The sequence below is a fragment of the Parasteatoda tepidariorum genome, chromosome 9, assembly GCF_982258835.1.
Source record: "Parasteatoda tepidariorum strain Cologne lab strain chromosome 9, Ptep-v5.0, whole genome shotgun sequence".
NCBI lineage: Eukaryota > Metazoa > Arthropoda > Arachnida > Araneae > Theridiidae > Parasteatoda > Parasteatoda tepidariorum.
Window position 1 is genome coordinate 85,652,370 of NC_141763.1, and position 23,041 is coordinate 85,675,410.

A 23,041-nucleotide genomic window follows, 5' to 3' on the forward strand; every position below is an offset into this window, starting at 1 on the left:
GTGAACAAACTTTCTGTGCAGTATTATTTTGATTTTACCTAGAAAGTTTTAACTTTATTAAGTGGGAAAAGTATAACGTTATAATTCTTTTAAGCATTATTTTTAACATTATAATGTCTGATTACAATCGTTAAGTTTTCAAAATGTTAGCATTCGAATTGAACTTTTTTGTCTAAAGGTGCTAACATCAGTATACATTTAGATAATTTAAATTATTAGGATAAAGAAGTGTTTCACTATATTCTATTAAAATTCACATGAAATTTTAAATTAATTATTGAATTGCATTATTTTATTTGTATATATGATAGGCATTTTTCTCAGTTTTATATCCCATATTTTTATAGCTGTAAAATATAAGAAAAGTAACTATCAACTAATAGGCATATAGATTTTATATTGCTCATAATCAAAACATTTTATAATCAATTATTTAAACCTATAAATTATTTTTTTATTAATAACTGGTCTCTTCTAAAGGTGATGAATATAACTTAACTCGATTGTAAGAATTAGGCATCCCTGCTGACACCCATTTACTTCTTTTATCAAGGTTCTATTATTTTAGTGTATTCAACTTGCTGTAGGGCATAATGTATAATCACTGTAGTTATTTAAGTGAATGTATAAAATAAAAAAAGAAATAATGATTTTATAAATTAAGAAAAACATAATTTTTATTTGAGTAATTTTTGGTAATTTTATCCTCATGCAACTTAATATTTTTCGTAAAACTTAACCCATTGGAATTTTTTTAAATTGTTTTTTGCACATATTGCATTTATTTTATAAATATTCCAAATAATTCTACCTTATTTTATTATACTTAAAATTTGATTATTCGATTAATTGAATTTAGCAAAATTTTTATGTGAATCACTCACTCATTATACATTTGTAGTACAAATTAACCAAGATAAGTTATTGTTGCATGTCTCTGTTGTTTAGAAACACTAAATCAGGTCTATGGAATTTGTCACTCTAAGAAAGGATTATACTAGAATTGGTTTTGTAAAAAGATGTTGTCTGAAAAGCCCCAGGCAATCTAGTATAAGGCCTAATGGTCAGTCACACCGGTTGGGAAAACCCTTTTTCCTTTGGAATAAGACAGATCTCATATATCTATTGATAGGCCTGGTGATGGCAGTCTGGTTCTGCCTAGAAAACCGGAAAAAAGGGGGGCAGCTTCTGTTGAAAGGAGATGACTGCAAAAGGTCTTACTTGGGCCCCATCACCTCAGGCATTAGCTGGGCAAAAAGATAAGAAATCTAAACATTAGTCTTGTAATTACCAAATGTAAATATACGTCAACTTTAGCTATTTGGTTATGCAAATCAAATTGATGGACCATTGTAGTTTTGATATAAGATCACAAATATCCCCATCAGCAATTAGAAATCTCTTAAAGGCTGCCTCAATATTTCTGACAGATGAAGAGAAATTTAATGAATTATTATTGATTTAATTTCCTTCAAGTTAAAAATAATCAATATTTTTCAAGTATTTTACGCGTTAAATATTTTTTTTTTTTTTTTTTGTTATGGGTGAAATCTACAGAATTATTGTTCTGTAATTTAATTTTATCCCTCTCAAAAATTTGGTCCCTGTAATCACCATGGGGAAGTTGAAATATTTTTATCATGTAAATGCATACTACAATTTGTGTTTTTTCAAGTAAGTTAGAATCTAATGAGTTTTATTTTTTATAGCTATGTCCGAAGAGAACATGATGAAACTTTGGAAAGGAATATTCTATTATTTTTGGAATTGTGATAAACCCCTATTTCAGGTATTATTTATTTTTTATGTGTGATTTATAAGTATATAGATTTGTATTATGCGTTTTATTGATTTCAGATCAAATATGTAAAGGTTTTATTTTCTCTTAGCGTATTTATTATTATTTGAAGATAATAAAATTTTATTTTAACTCATAATTTTGATTCTATGACTCATGCAATAAGTCTTGAACTTATTTATAAATTGCTCACATTCTAGTTTTTTTTTTTTAACTTCTGAGTTTGATTGCATGAAACTGTTGATTTTTGTCTGATGTTTGAAATTCAGAAAGTAAAATTTTTTAATTATCTTATGTATTTACTTAAAACAAAACAAATAATATTTTTCCCATGTCTTTTTTATTATAATTATTATGGACTTTACCGGAACATATTTATGATGAGATTGAAATATATATGAATGCATAAAATCGCAAAAGGACCTGGATAATGAAATATTACGCTTTTAATTTTTATTTAAGAGTTCTTTTAATTCCGTTTCTATAACATTTAATAAAGTATTCTCACTTCAAATTTTATAATCTGGTATTTTTCTCTGAAAATACAGAATGATATATTCCTTAACAAAAATAATTACTTTCATTATTCTACCATTTGAATTTAGATGTTTATCAAATAAAAAGTATCATTAATAAGTATTGCTGTGGATAAATTGGACTTAAATTTTCAGGGCATGATACCTTCCTATATATTTTACTTTACTCATAATGATTGAAATCAAGTGAGGAAAAGTAGATTGGGTTAATCAAATAACACCTACTTTCTCCTTTTAAATTAGGATATTTTGTTTTTGTTCTTTTTTAGAGACATATACTGAGATTCCGGCTAACATTTCCATATTTTAATTTGAGAAGCTCAGGGATGTGATTCTTCCGTGGATCCGCTGATTTCCGCTTTTTTCAGATTTTTCCATATCTTCCGCTCTTTTTTTCATAAATTTCCGCGCGGAAAAAATTTTTATGCAGTAAATGATATTTTGTTGAAAAATTTTTTTCTTTTGTTGAAAATCAATTCCCATTCACGCAATTTAATATTGCGATTTGTATTTAAGCGTTTTTGAAACCCAATTTTGCGATTTGTATTTAAACGTTTTTAAAACCCAATATCGCGATTCATATTCCCGCTAGTTTAAAATCCAATGTCGCGATTCGTATTCATATATATTTTTAAATTTCAATATTGCGATTCGTTATCATTATCATGCGGTTGTAATATCAAACATCGATATTCGAATTTATACGCGGTTTAAACATTACTCGTTGCGATAAGTATTCACGGACTCTAAAAAATTATGCATCGTGAATCTTATTTACGCGATTTAAAAATTCAATACCGCGATTTGTATTTTCGTGCTTTTAAAATTCAATATCGTGATTCTTATTCAAGCGATTTTAAAATCCAACATCGCATTTCTTATTCACCCTATTTTAAAATCGAACATCGCGATTCTTATTCACACAATCTTAAAATTAAACATCGCGATTTTAAAATCCGATATCGCCTTATTCACGCGATTTTAAAATCTGGCATCGCGATTCTTTTTCACACGATTTTAGAATCAAACATCGCTATTCTTATTCACCCTATTTTAAAATCGAACATCGCGATTCTTATTCACGCACTCTTAAAATCCAACATCGCGATTCTTATTCACCCTATTTTAAAATCGAACATCGCGATTCTTATTCACGCACTCCTAAAATCCAACATCGTGATTATTATTCACGCACTCTTAAAATCCAACATCGCGATTTTAAAATCCGATATCGCCTTATTAACGCGATTTTGAAATCCGGCATCGCGATTCTTTTTCACGCGATTTTAAAATCCGGCATCGCGATTCTTATTCACGTGATTTTGAAATCCAAATGAACTTTCTTGTCCTATCAACACTGATGATCAAAAGTCTGCAAAACGCAGTCTACAGATCAGTCATGTTAATAAAAGACCATCGAAAAAACAAAGAACTGATGAGAAAGTCCATAAAGGTCCTTTAACCAATAAAGAAATTTTTTTTAAAATGATGTGATACATAAAATCCTGCTTGTGCATAATTACTCAAAGTTATCTAAATTATTTAAAAAAAAATTATTTTAATCACGATTTTATTTAAGAACATAATTACCATTTATTTATATTTATTTGAATAGATAATAATGTAATCATTATCAGATTGGCTATTGAATTCATATCATTTTTTCTTTTGCACGTTTAATGGTACAGTTATAAACTTCCTCTTTTTTGTGTTTTTGTCAATCACATCCCTGGAAGCTTATCACAATGTAAATGTTTACAAACTGTCTGTTTATAATCAACCTATGCAATATGTTAATTTAAGTTAATGATCTTGCTTCTAATATTATTGTAACCTTCAAAAACTATTCGTTTTAGTTTAAACTTGTTGAAAAACATTAAAAAAAATGGGTTTTAGGTTTATATAGAAAACTATCAATAAGTTTTAAAATTTTATTTTTTATGAACTGTTGGTGAGTGAATTTGGTGTACCGCTAGACTTAGCTAAGTGCTGTGTGATAGGGGTATATATAATATTTACAATACCTTTGTCTGAATTATCTGTTGCTCTATATTTTAGTACAAAAAGCTGAATTTATTTAATATGAATTTATTATATAAAGCTTTTTTTATGATTCTACATATTAAAATTTTAATGCTAAAACACTCTTACTTTTAAATTTTATATTCTTAAGAGAAAAATATAAAAAATGGCAAAGTGATTCAATCACAACAAAAGCAAAAAAAGGTTTTTTTACTATCATGATGGTGCAATTAAGGCTTTATATTTAACTATACCTTTATAAAATGTTGGATTATAGATTTTCCTGATAACAGTTTTTTTACAGGAAAAAAATAACAAAATTCAATAAAAATATTTGTCTGTTTTAAATAGTAAAGACCTTTTTCTTTCAATTATTAAGGAAATAGTATAGACATCAGAAAGATATGCTATGTGTATCTAATTTTCATATGAATGTATATTTTCTCTTTAATTAAATGATATCAGAAGAATTTATTTTTGAGCATTTGTGCTTTTAAATATACTAATCAAAAAAAAAAATTTTTAAGAATGTGGTTTTTTAATTATAATATAACATATTTGTCAGGGTGCGCAGCATTTTTAAAAAGTGTTTAAAGGTGCTTATTTTCGTTTTTTAAAAGCCGTTAAAGGTGCATTTTTCATTGTGTGTTTTTAAAAAGTGCTTAATTTCCCTTTTCCAAAGTGAGATTTTTCCTTTACCATGTTGATTTTCGCTATAAAGTATGCAGAAAGACACCGTTCACATTGTTCTATTTACGTTTTAGCAATTTCTTCAACCCTAATCTATTACTGCTTATCGTGCTGGTATGAAAACGCCATTCGATTTGTATGATGAAAAATTTTGACCATTAGTCAAAAACAATGCCGAAAGTTTTTAAAAATATTTTTTGACATGACGGTTAAAACCAAATAAAACCGTCAGTTGTCAAAAATTTTCCAATCTTACCTAATTGTGTTTTTTTAAGTGCTTAAAAATATTATTTGAGTGCTTAAAAGGTGCTTATTTTTTGTTGAATAATTTGGCTGCTCACCCAGTTTATAAAAATATCTAACTACGGTGTAAAGTGTTACTACGGTTATTGTTAGAGAACAAATTAATTAGAATAACTATGTTTTATATTTAATCTATATGGATCTAATTGTTCATCAAAAGTTTAAAAGGAAATAGTTTAATTTTGAAACCTTCTTTATAAAAGCTTTATATTAGCTTTACTTTCCTTATCTGACCATTTATATTTATCCTTTTATATTTTACTTGAAAATAATACACAAGTGAATTATTCTTTCAGGAAGAGAGAGCTGATATATTGTCAAAATATATCCATGTGTTTCAATCGGAAGATTGTGCATTTTTGTATCTTGACACATTTCTGCAAACCATGGCAAGAGAATGGTTCACCATTGATCGTTATCGTCTTGAAAAATTCATGATGGTTTGTATGAATTTTTCTTTCAATTTCTCTTTCACCTAAATATAGTAATTATTTTTTTAAACCAGTATTACTTTGGGTTTCCATGGGGTCTGATGGACCTGGAATTGTCTGAGAATTTAATTTTTGGAAAAATAAGCCAGGAAATCAAGCAATTTCTGCCAAAACCTGAAAAAAAAATCTTTCAATAAACCTGAAGAAAAAAAACTAATTTTAAAATTAACAGTAGCAATAAGCTAATGATTTTCGAAATAAACAAATTTAACATCTACTATTATTCATAAGACTAAGTAGTATTCATTATGATTTTTAATTTTCATGAAATTTTACTCCCAATTTATAGTGTAATGATTGTGTTAATGTAAATGATTAAGTGAAGCAGCTTTATCATTTCTGAATTTATAGGAATATTCAGAATTAATTTTTAATTTATTATTTCAAAGACAGGTAGAGTGCAGCAACCAATTGAATTAAAATTTGTATTTAACTGATTAACTTCAGCCACTCAGCCTTAATTCAAATATAACATTAGCATCTTTTTGGCAGTCTGCATAAATAAGCGGATCACGAATCCTTTACTTACGTCAAAAAGTCGCAACCTCTTCCTCCTTGGTCTTTATTTTTGACTTTTACTGTATTAATCAAATTTTCGGATAAAATTTAAGAAGAAAAAAAACTATAAATTCACATAAAACAAAATTTAGGTATTAATTCGTTTTATAAAATCCTCAGAGAATATTCATAAGGAATCTTTTGTGATTAAAAGTGTTCACCTCTGAACTTTTTAAAGAAATCTGTTTCCATTTTTTTCTTCTTTTCCCTGAATGAAAAAATTAAAAAAAAAAAAAAAAAAAAAATCAGTTTTATTTTTTTGTTATACTTTTTATTTGGCTTATTAAGATAATTCTGAAAATAAAGGGATTTCTATGTTTTACGAAAGCATAGTATGATTTCAATCATTTGGTAATCATTTAATATGGTAATATGTAAATCATTTGGTGTTTACATAAAATTTTAAACAGTCCTCTGGTTCTGGATATTCAATTATAATTGTATGCTTTTTTTTGCAGTTAGTACGTAAGTTTTTGAGTGAATCATTTGTATTTCTGAAAAATAAGAAATGGGACGTTGAACTAATCAAGCAGTTTAAGAAAGTCATGAAGAAGACTGTTATTAATACTGCTCCGGAAAGTGCACCACTCGGATTAAAAATACATGTTGCCGAAATTTATACTGAAGAATTAGCAAAAGTTGGTGCTGATGAGGTAAACAAAACTTTAGGTTTACATTTGTAATTAATTTTGTGTTATAATAATTCCTTCATTTAATTTGTACGTCAAATAAATTCCATTATTGTTGTAACTGCAAGTAATTTGTTGGGCAAGCATAATTTTTTCAATTTTAATTAATTTATTTTGAAGTAAAACTGCAAAACAAGTTATGCTCAAGTTGCACTGAAATTTTTATAATTTGGTAAGAAATTTTGTTTCATTGTATTGCAATTGGTAGATTATTTGATATTTATATAATTAAGAAATTAAGGCTCTTTGTTTAAGTTTTCAAAAAAAAAATAATAGTAATTGTCAGTCATTCAAAAAAGTAATAATTCAATTAGCAAAACTTGATTGTGTTTTTTTTTATTTTATTTTATGAATACTCTAAAAATTTTTTGTGAATAACAAAAAGCCTTGTTTTATGCAATTAATAATTTTTGTTTTTTCGTACATGCAGTAATACATTATTCAATATTTATATAACTAAGGTTCTTATTTTTAGTTTTCAAATAATATTGGTAATTCAAAAAAGTAGTAATTCGACCAGTGCGACTGGTTTGTCTTTTTTTGATAATTACTCATTGATTATTTATAAATATCAAAAACCGTGTTTTATGCTGTTAATAATTTTTGTTTCTCTATACAAAGCAGTTATGCATTATTTGATATCTAAATAATCAAGTTAATAATATTTCCTAGTTATTGTAGGAACATTATCTATCATTAAAAAATAAAAATTATAGTTCAACTAGCTGTTATTATTATTTTGTTAAGGATTAACAAAAATATAATTTGATAATCTTTTCACTCAGATCTGTTGTCAGTTATATCTGGAATAACCCACTAAGTTTCGAATTCTGAAAAAGTTTTCTAAATATCATGGTCTTAAAATTGATACGGCATTACTTTATTTCTATGGAATCATCAGTAATCCTAATACAATTTGTTTACATTGATATTTACAGAAAGAAATTTCAGCTTTCAAAACTTTTACATTTGTCACTTTACATATCTCACTTTCTACAAGTTTAATTTTAAAATACCTAGAAGAAACCATGAAGTTTTAAATACTAAAGAATGTTTTTAAAATATCGAAATGTGAAAAAAAAATTTTGAATTATTGCAGCAGTACTTTCATTCTGTGGAGTTCTGAGTAATTCTGCCATAATTTGTTTGCATTGATATTTGGAAAAAGAAATCTCGGCATTTAAAACTTTTACGTTTGTCTGAACTCACTTTCTATAAGTTTAATTTTAAATTTCCTAGAATAAACCATGAAGTTTCAAATGCTAAAAAAAAAATTTCAAATACTACCGAAATGTATCAAAAGTTTTGCAGTATTCCTTTCTTTCTGTACATTCCTGAGTAAATCTGTCATAATTTGTTTGCATTTTTATATTTTAAAAAGAAAGGAAAAACTGCTATGTTGTCTGAACTTTTTAAAAAAAAAAAAAACTTTGAATTACCAATGGAAGTGAAACAGAATTAGCCATGAAAAGTTTCCCCTTCAGTATAGTGTCCTTTTAAGTGCCCTGTTGTGGTATTTGGTACGAACAAGTAACAATTTGGTACCCCTAATATTTTTTTAAATTATAAGTTTTTTCAATTAAACTGAGATTTCCACCATCAATTTTGTTATCTGATACTTTTAAATTTATATAATTTTTTTACTTGCAATTGTCTTTTTTATTTAATTTTAGCTGTCACCAGAAACCGTGAAAACATTCCTTGTTCCTTTTTGCAATATTCTCTGCAATTCAGAGGAGTAAGTATCTTTTAATTTTATAGATACTTATATGTATATAATTTAATTTAATGAAACTTTTAAGTTTTATCTAACACAATTTGATTTTACTTCTATGACTAGTTACACTATAAGGTGAGAAATTGATTCAGATAGTGGGTGTACTGCCTTTTTTTTTTTCAATGCCTTAAAGTTATGTTCAATTCCCTAATGTTCTTAAATAATAAAAAGGTGGAAATGTTATTTTATTTTGTTGAAAAATTTTAAATCTTTGTTAAAAGTTACAAGAAAAATTCTTGTTTTTTTCCTGTTCTAATTATGTATAAGAAGTTATTGTGGAATAGTGAAGTAAAACGAATTAATACTAAAACTTTGTAAGTTTTTTTTTTTCTAAGAAAAGCATTTAATAGAAATTAAAAACTCCCTAATATTTTTTACATTTGTAACAGAAAGGAAAGTAAGTTATTTAATGCCTTAATGTTATGTATTTAAATATGATATAAGCATATCTTTTATTATTTTTTTTTACTCATATTACATCAAGAATTAAAGCACAAATGTCCAAGTTAAATTTTTTCTGTATTTCGAATTTTTGTTGTGTGCTAAGCTGAATATAATTTTTATACATCGTTTATTTTATAATTGCTTCTTCAAATGGTTCAAATTTATTTTTTATTCACATAATGTTGAACAACGCTACAAAATCTTGCAAAACACTTCACGACGAATACCGAACTTATGAAACTAAAATGATACCAATGTTTTTTTATTTATTTATTACCTTTATTGGTATATTTACGTTATCAGGTAAAGTAAGAAACGAATTTAATAAATCATCCCATCAAAATAAAAGTTGTCTTCAGTATCATCTGGCATAAGGCTGTTGCTCGAGGCAACTCATATTCGTGATATTTTAAATTTACCTCTTATCAAGCTACTTTCTCCTGTACTTATATCTTCGACAGGCAGTAAAAAATCTGTCATAAAAATGTACAGTATTGGTGCTGCTGTAGTTGGCTCAAAATTTACTCATGAACTACTTTATACCTGTTTAAGAATATATTACCTATTTAAACTGTACCAATTACTTTGACTACGATAGTGCTTATTACCAAAATTTAGCATCATTGATGTCAATAATGGTATAGCTATTCTTTAATGTTTTTTTGTAAAGAATAAATACGTTTTTTTCATTGATTTTGCTTTATAGTTCATAGCTTATTTTTTTATTTCACTGAGTAACTATTATCAAAATTAATTAACCATCATTGAGGAAGATCTTATTTGGGCAATTTTTATGTTCTCCTAAATTAGTAATAATATTTCTTCATTAATTTTACTTTTTATTCCATAACTTAGTATTTTACTTCAATTAGTAACTATTACCAATAATAATTATCATTGGTATCAGTAATAATATTGTTTTTGTTTTTTTTTTTAAATGTTTATCTTAAACATGATTGTGCTCCTGAAAAAAATCCAATCCGGATTTTTCGCTAAGTGCGGTCCGGTACTTTCCGGAAAACCAAGTTCCTGAAGTTTCAAGAAATCATCAATCACATTTATGTATAAAATTCTTGTATATTTTATTTAAAAATATTAGAACTAGAATTTAAACTTGGCATCTCTTTCATTTGTAAATATTTTTTCTGGTAAAATTATAAATTTGATTTGAGATAAAAGTAAACTTATACACAATTATTCCATTTAAATTCTGCTGCATATAATTTATTTAGAATTTCATGTTTTGAAAATATCAATGATTTAAATTTATAAATACATTTATTTTTTGAATGTGTCATTAATTATTTTACTCATGAAATTTTCAGGATTTTTGATTTGGTCTGTTGAGTTCACCCCTGTAAATTAGTTCCATTTTTTCCATAGAATTAGTTCCATTTCTCCACTAATTTTGCTTTTCTGTACAAAACTTTTTATTTCAATTACTGTTGATTTGAATAATTTTATATTGCATTTGAAAATCATAATTATGAACAAATTAAACTTGTAGTTTGCCTATGCTACGTTGGTCTGGTCATTCAGATGACCTGACTTGATGAATAAGTATTTCAGAAAGCACAATAGATGTTTTTTGATTAGAGCTGTAAGCTAGAAAATATCATTGTTGTTATTGTTAAAATATTTTAAAAACTGAATAGTTCATAGTTTACTTGAAAACAATGACTTCTGTTAAACCAATGTGAAACTTCCCTTTTTTAAATCTCTGAATAAAAATCAAAAATCGAGCTTCATCATTTGTTAACGATTGTTCTTATTTAGCTTTAAATTGAATGTTATATTTTTAGAACTTATGGTATGCCCACAATCTGGTATTTGCTTTATATCTTAACTATGTTTTGCTGATTATTCATGATTTTAACATTTATGACATACTTTTTTTTTCCATATAGACCTTCTTTAGTTAAAACAATTGCAAAGGAGGTGTTCATTTATTTTATTAATCAAGATGCTGAGACAGATGAATTCGAAGAATTTCCCATTCTTAAAGTAAGATAAATATGATATTAATGTTTAACAATGTGATTGAAATATATATTGTTCTTTCATTGTAATTGTTTTCAAAGATAAAAGCCTAATTTTTAAAATCAAAGCACATAACATTTTTTCTCTCTCTCTTTCTTTTTTTAAAGGCTCAAAATTGTATATCTAGTGACTGTCCATTCAGTAAATATGCTGAATGTTTCATACTTAATAGATATAAATTTTAGTTTCCCTAATGTAATTTTTACTATTTTTTTATTTAATTTTTGCGACTGTGTTATTCAACTACTATTATAATTTTGCTTGTCTGTTACTTAACATGGGTGATAAGCTATTTTATTTATTTTTACCCAAAATTTCCAATGTAATGAATTACTGGTTATCCAAATTTCATTAAATGACTGGGAAGTGTTTGTTAACCAATCTTAGAAAACTTAATTTTTCAAAAGTACATACATATTTTATTTGCAATGCTGTAGTTTCCAAACAGAAATAAAAATTGTAATAATTATTAAAAACCTATTTTACTAACAAACCGATATCAAATTACAATGTGAGGACTTACTGGTTATTAAATTTTTTCAATGATTTTCTGTTCAAAAGATGTTTTATGTATATTTTTAATTATTTTTTATTGCTTGATTCATACTTTTATATTTTTCCAATTATTCATTTCAATTTGCTAGCTAGTCAGAATAAACTATTTTCTTCCTATCATCTAAAAGAGACATGACCAGTAAATTTGATTTGTTATAATTATTAAATTAAATTTGATTTGATTTGTTGCAATTATAATATGTATTTAGTTAGTGATAAATTTATTAAAATTATTTAAATATAGTGTTTCAGTCATGTTTAATTTACAAATGTACCATTAATATTTTAATTAAGAGTTTATGCTGTCATTATTTTTGCAATGATTTTACAAATTCTTCAATACATTATTCTTATTATATAATTATCTATTTATTATAGGAATGTTTGGCATTTATACTGTTAGATAACTTAAGCTCTGTCATAATGTTTTCTATCTTTTATTTTTTTATAGATTATTTATTAATCCTATGCAGTAAAACAATTTTTGTCTCATATTTGTGAATATAGTCGTAGTAATCTGATGATTACTACCAATATCTTAGTAGTCTTTTTGGAGTTTTATGCTTAATAAATGCACTTGTAATTTTGAATGTATTATAAATTGATAAGTTTTTAATACATGAGTCACAATTTATATGGATGAAAAGGTTTTACCACTTGATTCTTTCTTAAATGTGTTTTTCTCTGCCTTTTTATTATTTTTAAGAGAGTTTAGTGTCCCTTTTTTTTTGTCTTTATTTATATTTATCAGATTAAAACTAAAAATTATTTTTCTCTCGAATGTTTTGTTTATGTTGCTGAACAAGTATATTTTAAATTAGAAAGCCAGTGTTTATTACTAATATTGCCAGTTTCATTTACTGCAACATTTAATATTTTAACCACTTAAATAGTTAATGGCATTTTTACGTATGTTTATATTAACTCGCTACAAAATCTTGCTTTCCAAATTTTGACTTCTTTCCAACTAAATAGAACTCTCAAATTTTTCATGAAATCAGTGACTGATGACTGTGAAAACTTCAATAATTTACAGAGTGTGACAATTAAAATTTATCGTCATTTTATATCCAATTAGATTTTAGTAAAGCTGAAATTTTAACTACCTTTCTCAACAGACTTTGCTCAAATCTCATATGCAGCTCAGTGCTTGCTAATTGCTGTTAGAAATTTATCACCAACGTTTGACCAGTGAAAGCACCAGTGAAAAAATTAAATAGAAGAATATAATAAAATCAAAACTTTCTCAATTAGATTTTTGTCATTGATTTATATGTAAATACAATCTTGATATTTAATGATTTAAGTATGTATAAAACTTGGCTTCGGAAAAAAGTTCAGAAGAAAATGCTTCTAAATAAATAACATGGTCCATAGCATTTTTAAAAAATGCTTAAAGGTGCTTATTTTTGATTTTTGTTTTTTAAAAGCCCTTAAATGTGCTTTTTTCATGGCGTCTTTAAAAAGTGCTTAATTTTCCAATTTCCGAAATGAGATTTTTATTTCATTTCACAAGATATTCTCAATGTCAGGCTTCATTTTCCACCCTCTGAAATCGAACCGAAAAATCTCTCGGTCTTCTTATGGTGGCCAATATAATCAAGAAAAGAGTTCTTTGTCAGAAACTAGTTATTTTATCATGATTATGTAAAGTCTTTGAAAATTATTTTGCATTTTGTCATATAGTGCTTTAAAGGTGCTTATTTTTTGTTCAGAGATTTGGCTTCGCACCCTGAATAAGCCTGGCCAAAAAAAAAAAAATTCTTTTAACTTTTTTTTAAACAGTATGTATGAATAAGATTCTATCTATATGGACTTTTTTGACAGAATTGTTTGATAAGAAAATGCAAACAAAAGTTAGCTTATGTATTAGATATAAAGTTGTTAAAACTGAGTATTTTATTTTGATTTTTTGATGTATTTTTTTAATATGAAATTACAGAGATGTTTGTTGATTATTTTTATTTGTTTATTAATATTATTTTTGAGGTAATATTTAGAGTAAACAGTTATTCTAGCCCATTATTTTTTTATTTCCCTTCATATCAAAAATATAATGCAAAATATCTCAGTATAATATTGTGTTCTATATAGATAACTCTTAGTAGGAATCATGAAGCATTTAAATTCACGAAAAGCATTTTATATAATCAACATGCTATTTAACGTACATGTATCCATTTTAACATATAATTAATTTCAAATTCTATTTCTTGCTATTCGTAGTTTGATGTGGATGTGATTCAAAATTTATTGATGAAATATGCGAATAAACCAGATCTGAAAAGAAAAAACATGAAAGTTATTTATGATGTTGTGAAGCAGTAAGTATAAAAATTTTTGATTAATGCAATTAATTAATTAATTTTGCTTAATACAATTAATTAATTTAAATGGTTCCATGTTTTTCTAAACTTATTTAAATAGCTCATTGCTGAAGAGTGAGTGAGTAAAGATTTTCATAGAGTATGTAATGATTTTTTATTGATTTTTTCTGATGTTGAAAATAAAGTATAGAAACAGGAAGGACCCTGGAATTATCTGGAAATTTTATTTTGTCTCTAAAGGAACTGGAAATAGTCAGGAAAATGTGCAATTTAAAAAAATAAATAAATGAATCCTGAAAAATTCCTGCATTATTCCTAGGAAATAACCAGTCTCAGAATTGTCAGTAACAGTAATCAGTTATTGAAATTTTAGTTAAGTAATTCTAACATCTATTATACAGTTATTTGTTATAAACATCTAACATTTTAGTCAGGGTTGCAAGAAACCCGGGTTTTTCCAGAAAAATCCGACCCGGGTACGTTTTATTGGGCTTTTCTGGGTTCTATTGGGTTTTTCATGTTTTATTTCATTTTTTTTCAAAAGAGAGGGCAGGGATAAGTACCTTATTTTAAAAAAGCTTATATTAATAATTAAGTTTAATTTTATGAATTGACTTAACATGTAGGTAATTAATACATAAATTGGTAAAGTACATAAAAGTTTCTTCTGACATCATGATACAAAATGTTATATGTACTCACATACATCACACATTTTAAATTTTTTTTAACATAGAATTATTTTTTATTTCTATTTTATTCTTAAAAAATATCCGAGGAAATAATTTTTTTTGCATGGAAAGTGAATCAAAGGCACTGTCTAATCAATGGCCATACAGTCAAATCTAGTTAGCAACACAAAACACAGTTTTTTCACCATAGGTTTTTTTTTTTTAAGGCTAGACTACATATATATTTCAATAGAATGATAGCTCTTTAACATAACAGATGATAAAAAAGAAATCAATTTTAGAGAAACCCAGTAAAACCCACTTTAGTGTGGGTTTTACTGGGTAGGTGGGTTTTTTGCAACCCTGATTTTAGTGAAACTTCCATGCTTCTATCCTCATTCAATGATATTTCTTGTTCACAAAATGTAATACTTGACATTACAAATAAAAAATCAAAGTTGTCTGATGAAAAATTGCATGGTATAGATAAAATATGGTTTGGATTTTCATTTTTAAATTTTCTTGATATATCTAGAAAAGTCAAGGAGTTTTTTTTTTTTTTTTTAATTAAGTGGGGAAACTTCTAAAATGGTAAAAACTGCTTAAATGGTTAAAAAAAATAATAAGATTTCAGAATTATTTTTATAGACAAAAATACAACTTTAAAATACAACAGACTTTTTCTTGATGCAAACACGATGCAAATTTTTTATATATGTGTTGCTCCTAAGTGCAGAAATCTGTTATTCTGCAGATCATGTAAATAATGTAAGAATAATTAAGGTAATATGTTGAAGTGCTAAAAAATAGTATCATTTCTCGTGTTACCTATGTGTGCAATCTGTGAATATCCTTGATAATATGCTCAATATTTCCCCCTAGGCAATCATTAATCTGCTTATTAATTACTGCTTATTGCTTATTACTCAGTGAAATATAAATAAGGTTATTGCTGGTAGCAACTAGGGTTGTGTCGGGTACCCCCGCCCACTGTCAATTTCATATGTATAGAATATTTTTTCATGTCAATGGACCATCGGACATTAATTGTTATATTATAAAAAGATTATTTTCAAAGTTTGATGTTGAACACAGTTGGATACATGTTGAATACAGAATAAATGAGGTTTATCTATTGTCAATACGTTGGTCATTTTCTTTTCCACCTGAAAAAACAGTAAAAAAAAACTAATTTTTGTAACTTGGCGGGGCTACCTGACACATTTTAAAAAGAGCTGAAAAACATGTTTTTTTAAATTTCTATTTTTTTAAGTTAAACTATTCTTTTTTGGTTTATTCTTTTTGCATTATTTAATTAGGTGATAAAACAATAGAAATATGCAAAAATATTGATTAATACTCAATATTATACAGAAATATAAGCAATACTCCTTAAGTAGGCTACCCGACGCTCCCTTACATTTCTTTACACTTAAATTTTTATATCGTTATTTATTTGTTTTTCAATATCTAAAGAATATAAGTTAATACAATCATCTCAATTGTAGTTGATAGAATCAATCAGTAAGCAATATATTATACAATAGTATGAAACATTTCAAAAAAATTATTACAACTTAGCAGGGCTGATTGTGCTCCGGTAAAAATCCGGATTTTTCGCTAGCAGTGATCCGGAAGTTTCCGGAGATCGAAGGTCCAGACGTTTCAAAAAATCATTGATCGCAGAAGTTTCCGAAAATCAAATTTTCAAAGGTGGAACTTAAAAACACAAGTTATTTGTTTGTAAGGGAGAGCCAGATACTTTATAAGCTTATATTCATGATTAATATTCATTTTTTATCAGTAAATAGTTGTTATAATCATAAACTCAAGAAAGAAAGACATATTTGTAAATTTTAATTACTTCTCCAGGTCATCATAGGTATATGTAAATGGTATAGGTATGTGTAAAATTTTAAATATATTTTAAGTAAACCAAGAAATATTGAGAAAAAGGGGGAAAAAAACTTGCTTAAATTTTTTTCTAATTTTTCAATTTAAACTGTTTTTTTTTTTTAAACTCAAGAAATTTTCCGGAATTTTGACTTGGGCTCACAATCACCCCTGACTTAGGAAATAAATCAAGCATTTATTTATATTTTGAATATTTATTTATAAATGAGGGGAACTGACTTTTGAATTTTGATAAAGAAGCTGCTAATATGCACTAAAAGGCATGAAACTCTTTCACACTTTAATGGATTACCTTTATTAATCTGCTGATTAACTAAGTAATATGCCTACAATGGCCTTTTAACTTTAGTAATAACTACGACAGATCTGTTTTAATAAGGCTTTTGACTTTTCATATGCTTTATCCAAAGACTTGAATAGCTCTATTTAAACACTATTCATAACTCTATTCAAACTCGCACATAATTTACACACTGTCCATGCAAACACACCTTGCCGAAGGCAAACTATTATAATTACATCTGATTTAAAAATATGTCTGTAAATCTTGAGCCATGGCATAAAAAGAGGCGATATGCTTCAGCATTTGATAAATCTGCTTCATGGTGGCGTCCGCCCAGATAGCTGTAAATAAAAATCCCAACAGTGTTTGACTAGTAACGACTGTTGATCATCGAAATTCATGTCGATTGACAAAAAGTTACAACGTACACAAAATAATTGGTGTAACTTCAAACATCCTTAGAATAGTGCCATTTTTTTTTACAAATCAGTTTTTTATTAGCATTGTCTAAATATTACATGGCTCATAGCAATCAATGTTTGTGGGACACACACCTAGTTTGCGCTTACAAGAGTCAGATTCATCTGAATCACTAAACTTAAGAAGAAAGAAAATTAGAAAAGAAAATGCTATGACTGTTAAATGTGTTTTTTACATTTCTATCTTATTTTGTTGTTTTGCTTTATTTATTTCTCTTTTGACATGAATTAGATATACACTGGTTATCATAAATTAAGGAAAATTCACAAAAATCGCGATAACTCAAGAAATTACACATGGAATTTTATGAAACTTACCCACAATATACAACACATAGTAAGGTATTAAACAACATAAAAAGAAATTATCAGACATTAATAGTAGTATAGAAATTAGCACATGTATAAAATAAACAAATTGGAAGTATCGGTTTGCAATAGAAAAAGTACCTTTAATATGGAATATGATTGCCTCTAGAAGCAATACAGCACAAACAGCGATGTGTGATGCTTTCAATTATGCGGTCTATCAGTTCAATAGGAAGTGAGAGCCATTGCTCTTGTAAAGCAGTTGCAAGCGTGGCAAGGGTCTGAGGGGGCGGATTGATGGCAGATACACGCCTCCCTAGAGCATCCCAAACGTGCTCGATAGGATTCAAGTCCGGGGATCGAGCTGGCCACTCCATGCGAGTAATTGTTTCCTGTTGAAGATAATCATCAACAATGCGAGCTCTGTGTGGTCTTGCATTATCGTCCTGTAACAGGAAGCAATCACCAATTGCCCCGGCATATGGGCGCACATAAGCATCAAGGATGTTGTCTCGATAAACCTGAGCATTCACGGTTCCCCTTGGAAAGACATGGAGGTATGTGCGCCCTCCTAAGGATATGCCTCCCCAAACACAGACACTGCCTCTTCCGTATGCATCTCTTTCACGGATGTTTGATGGATGATAACGGGTCCCAGGTTCTCTCCATATCAAATAACGTCTACTGTCACTTTCTAGACTAAACCTGGACTCATCCGTAAAGAGAACAGGCCTCCATTGATCTGACGTCCAGTGGACATGTTGTCGGGCCCACTGCAAACGGTCTCTCCTATGGCGTGATGTGAGCGGCACGCAAATGGCTGGTCGTCTCGCATACAGACCACCTTCGTGGAGCCTTCTGCGCACAGTTGACGTTGACACCAACCTTCCGGTGGCTGCAGCAAGAGAGGATCTAAGATGTGTCGGAGTAGTGGTTCTATTCCTGCGTGCACTTAATGTCAAATATCGGTCATCGGCACTGGTCGTAACAGTTGGCCGTCCTTGACTGAACCTCCTAGATGCCGAATCTGTGGTTTGAAATTGCCTCCAAAGTCTATGAACCACAGATGGACTCACATTTAGCCATCTGGCCACTTCTGATTGACTCTGCCCTGCCTCTAGTCTCCCGATGGCTCTCCATCGTAGTTCTTCAGGCAAATGATGCCTAGAGGTCATTATTACGAATTGGCTATCTCAGATTTTCAATGTCGCAATCACAGTAAAATTTGTGTGCTTTCTCTCAAACTTGGACTTTTATGCTCCAGGCAGATGACGTAAGCCGAGTGCAGCGCCACTAATTTGCATATTGCAATTTTACTCAGCTACTCTTAGTGGACAACATATGCAAATTTTGCACGGTTTGGCTTACTTTTGAAAGAGTTATCGCTATTTTTGTGATTTTTCCTTAATTTATGATAACCAGTGTATATACCTGCCTAGTCTCCTGTTTTTTAACAAAGACTCCTATATTTTACAACTATCTCCTTTTTACCTGTATATTATTAAATTTCACCATAGTTGTCAAAGAAAATAATAAAAATTAAAAAAAAAATTTTTTTGGTGATAAAATATCCACTTAATGGCAAAAATACTTCTCTTAATCCTCAAAAGACAATGCTATTGCCAGTACTACAGTATGTTGAGTGTTTATAGTTTAAGTAATTATAAATAATGGTTTAAATTTTTTTTCTTTAGATTAAAATTTATATACATATATTTTACTTCGCTAAATGTACATGCTTATATTATTTCCAAATTTGAATTTCTCTTTTTGACTTACATGATTAGGCATGTATCAAAATTTTACTATAGCCCAAAAATGTCCCTTGTAAAATCTTCGTTATTTTATTTTTCGAATGTTGACCGGTATGGATGACAGTACAGTCACATTCTGTAACTGTCAATGTACACACATAGTAGAAAGAAAAAAAAACTTCAAATAAGTTTGTAAATTATTGAAATGTTTTCTTTTTGTGCAAAACAATTTCACAATTTTTTATTTTATTTTTTATACCTATCCTTTTGATAAAAACATTTCCAAATAATCTGTTCTGATAAGAATGGAGAAAAGAAAAGTTTGTACATATTCTCTTCATTTTTTTTTTTTTTTTTAACTAAAGCAGAATGAAAAGATGGAGAGTTCTTGCTAGATTTGATTCAATTAATAGATTTGTTAAGCAATTTTCTTATAAATTTTGCTTTACTGTTTTTAAAATATTAACTCGCCTCACTATAGTCATGTCCTTTACTACAGCAACCAAACCAGCAGTTTGAAACCTAACAAAAAATGACCTTTTGTACCCTAATAGAAATTTAATTTTGCATTTTTTAGCAATAGTTTTTTTTTTATGAAAAGTTTAATAGTTACTAACTAATTTTTAAAAAAAATATAAATAAAATATCAGTTCTTGATTTAGTTTAGAGTTATATTTTCATTCATTTTGCTCTAGGTTTGAAGACTATAAAAATGGTATTTCACAAGAGGATCGATTGTTTGCTGACCAGGGTCCAGCTCGCAAATTAAGAAAACGTGCAATAGAGAAAGCTGCTTTGGCTCTTGTTGAGGAAGAGATGGCCGAGAAGGCAGAAAAGTCTGTGAAGAAAAGAAAAAAAATTCAAAATGTTATTGATTTGTAAAGTGTGTTGCTTGGGTTTTGAATGTAAATATATTTACCTTGTTTGTATATATTTATTTTTAAGATCTTACTGTTATGTTTGTGTAAATCATCCTCATTAAACCTTCATTAAAATTTTTGTTGTACACTTAATTTGAGTTCAAATTTCATTTGATATTTACATTTAAATTGAGTGTTAAAGGTTGGGGCCCTTTTTTGATTTTGTCACTGGAAAAATGGAGAGTATTTTGTATGAATGTTTCACCTGCTAGATTTTCTACACTCAGAACAGAGAAAGTTGGGGATTTTAATTAAAATACTTGAAAATCAAAGAAAGGCATTAATTTGAGGAAGGCAAATCCAATGTTTTTCATTTTGTATTTTTTTTTTCAGAAAAAGAAAAAATTGGAAGTTATTTTTTTGTTATTGAATTTTTTTCTTTCTTCAGCTTTTCAAAATAGTTTTCTTCAATATCTTGACAATCTTTTCTGGGCCAAGGCCTTCTTCTGAATATTTTTCTTTTCTGCTCTCTTTTACACCTTTAGTCAACCCACCTGTCTAGGTCTGCCTCTGTTTCATATTCCAATCGGTTTTGAGATGAACGACTCTGGATGCTATGCGAAGTCAGATTTAGGTTTAAGCGAAACAATTATTCATCATTGAAATTTCTTTCATTTACGAAATCAATTATTGAAAAATTCTTGAATATGAATGGAAAAAAACAATTCATTTTTTTTTCTTTTTTGATTTTATTCTTTAGTACAAATATAATTCTAAAAATCTAACAGATTTCTTTTAGTAACTTTCTGTTTTTTTTCTAATTAATAAATACCAAAATATATTTTTGCTTTTAATAAGAGCATGAGAAAAAAAATATATATGAACACCGGTGTCCCACATGCATCAAAGGGATGAACAGTCTTGTCTTAAAAGTTAAACTGGGCTTTAGAATTGACAAATAAATATTTTAAATGTTATACATCTTTTACCAATTTGGCAAGATTTTCCCCCCTAGATGAAAAATATCAAAATGAATGAATCTCAATATTTGAAAATTTTTATGAACATTTAATGCAGCATTGTAGTAACTTCTTAAATATTAACTTTGACCACAAACTGTTTGCTTTCTCACAAATCTGGCTTTTTTTTCCATATGGGTGTTAAGCACCATTTTCCGAATTTGTCTAGAAGGTCAGGGCTGAAGAGAATGAATGGAAGGGCTAGTCCACTCCTTTGAAAAGACTATCCCCCGCCAAACAGCTGATTTTCTCCTGTGACATCACGGCGGCCCAAAGCTTGAACTTTTACTTCAAGAACGGAGCGGTCGGTCTAACTAATATTGGTGTATTACTTTTCGTGACATATTCCAAGACATACGTTGTTTTCTATAATGATTTTGCTCAGTTTTTTTAAGTGATTTACCAAAGTTTAAAATTTTTAACAAAATCCCAGTTTGTGCGATTGCAACTTGCAAAAATTCTGATAGAAACACAAAATGAAAATATATAATTTCCCACGTGTTCCCTAAAGTAAATGAACAACTACGTAAAAAATGTATTCAACGTTGCAAACGAAGTGGCCGAGTTAATATAAAATATGCAGTAAGTATTTCTTGAAAGAAGATATGAGAAATCATTTGCTTGGATTGCTGATTAGAATGATTTTAAAACCTATTGCAATACCGAGAGTAAATTTTTGCATGACTTAAATAACTGCATTCCTATGTCTTGAGATAAATGCCTTAATTTGGAAAATAAAATGATCAATTCACAGGAAAAAGAAAGACTCAATTGTTTTGCTGGTTATAAAGCATTTCGCCTTAAAAATATTGATTCAAAATTAGGAATACCATCTTCTCAGCAATATGGAAAGTATAAATCTCTTATCTAAGGGAGGATTAATTCTTCCGTCAGCAGCATGGATGGAAGTGTGTCAGGAATGTGAGAATATTTTTCAAAGTGAGCATGGGACATCTTACAGAAAATCAAAAATTGTCATCAAAGAACTTATAAATGAATTAAAGGGACGATATCCCGCAGTGAATAAAACATCAATACTTTCTTGTCCTTTAAGAATTCTCTATCTAAATAGAAACCGCCCTGTTACTTCAAGAAATAACTGAAATGAAAAGTATAAAGAATTAATATTTAAAATTTTCCTTATTTCATACCATATTTTTTAATGTAGTTATTCTAAATATTTATGATTTATTTTTTTAAAATTATATCCTCTTAAATTTAAGTATCAATAAGTAATTGCAAAATTTCTAATATTATTATGAACCTAAATTATTATTTTGTTTCAGTAATTGACTTTTAAGGTTGTTTCCTACAAATTGTCATTAACAGCATATTTTAAAATCATGATTCTAACTTTAAGCCAACTTTACAAATTATTATTAGCAAGCAATATGTAACTAAAAAGTGTCGATATATTCTTTGATTTTTCTTAATAATGAAATCAAAAACTGAAAATTTTAAAATAAAGTATTTATAGTGTCATTTATGACAACTACTAAAGTATTTTTATTAGTTTAAAATG

The 23,041-nt window shown here is 27.8% G+C and overlaps 1 protein-coding gene across 2 annotated transcripts in view; it reads left to right on the forward strand.

Moving 5' to 3' along the window:
* Positions 1-20,653, forward strand: part of Nnp-1 (Ribosomal RNA processing protein 1 homolog Nnp-1) — a 21,162-nt gene extending 509 nt beyond the window's left edge. For both annotated transcript variants that reach the window (XM_087152285.1, XM_043043298.3), the window contains exons 2-8: positions 1,710-1,789; positions 5,646-5,789; positions 6,857-7,051; positions 8,761-8,825; positions 11,216-11,312; positions 14,130-14,227; positions 20,336-20,653. In XM_087152285.1, the coding sequence (XP_087008411.1) occupies positions 1,712-1,789; positions 5,646-5,789; positions 6,857-7,051; positions 8,761-8,825; positions 11,216-11,312; positions 14,130-14,227; positions 20,336-20,522 (864 nt within the window). In that variant the 5' untranslated portion in view covers positions 1,710-1,711 and the 3' untranslated portion in view covers positions 20,523-20,653. The remainder of the gene's footprint in view (positions 1-1,709; positions 1,790-5,645; positions 5,790-6,856; positions 7,052-8,760; positions 8,826-11,215; positions 11,313-14,129; positions 14,228-20,335) is intronic.
* Positions 20,654-23,041: the final 2,388 nt, after the last annotated feature.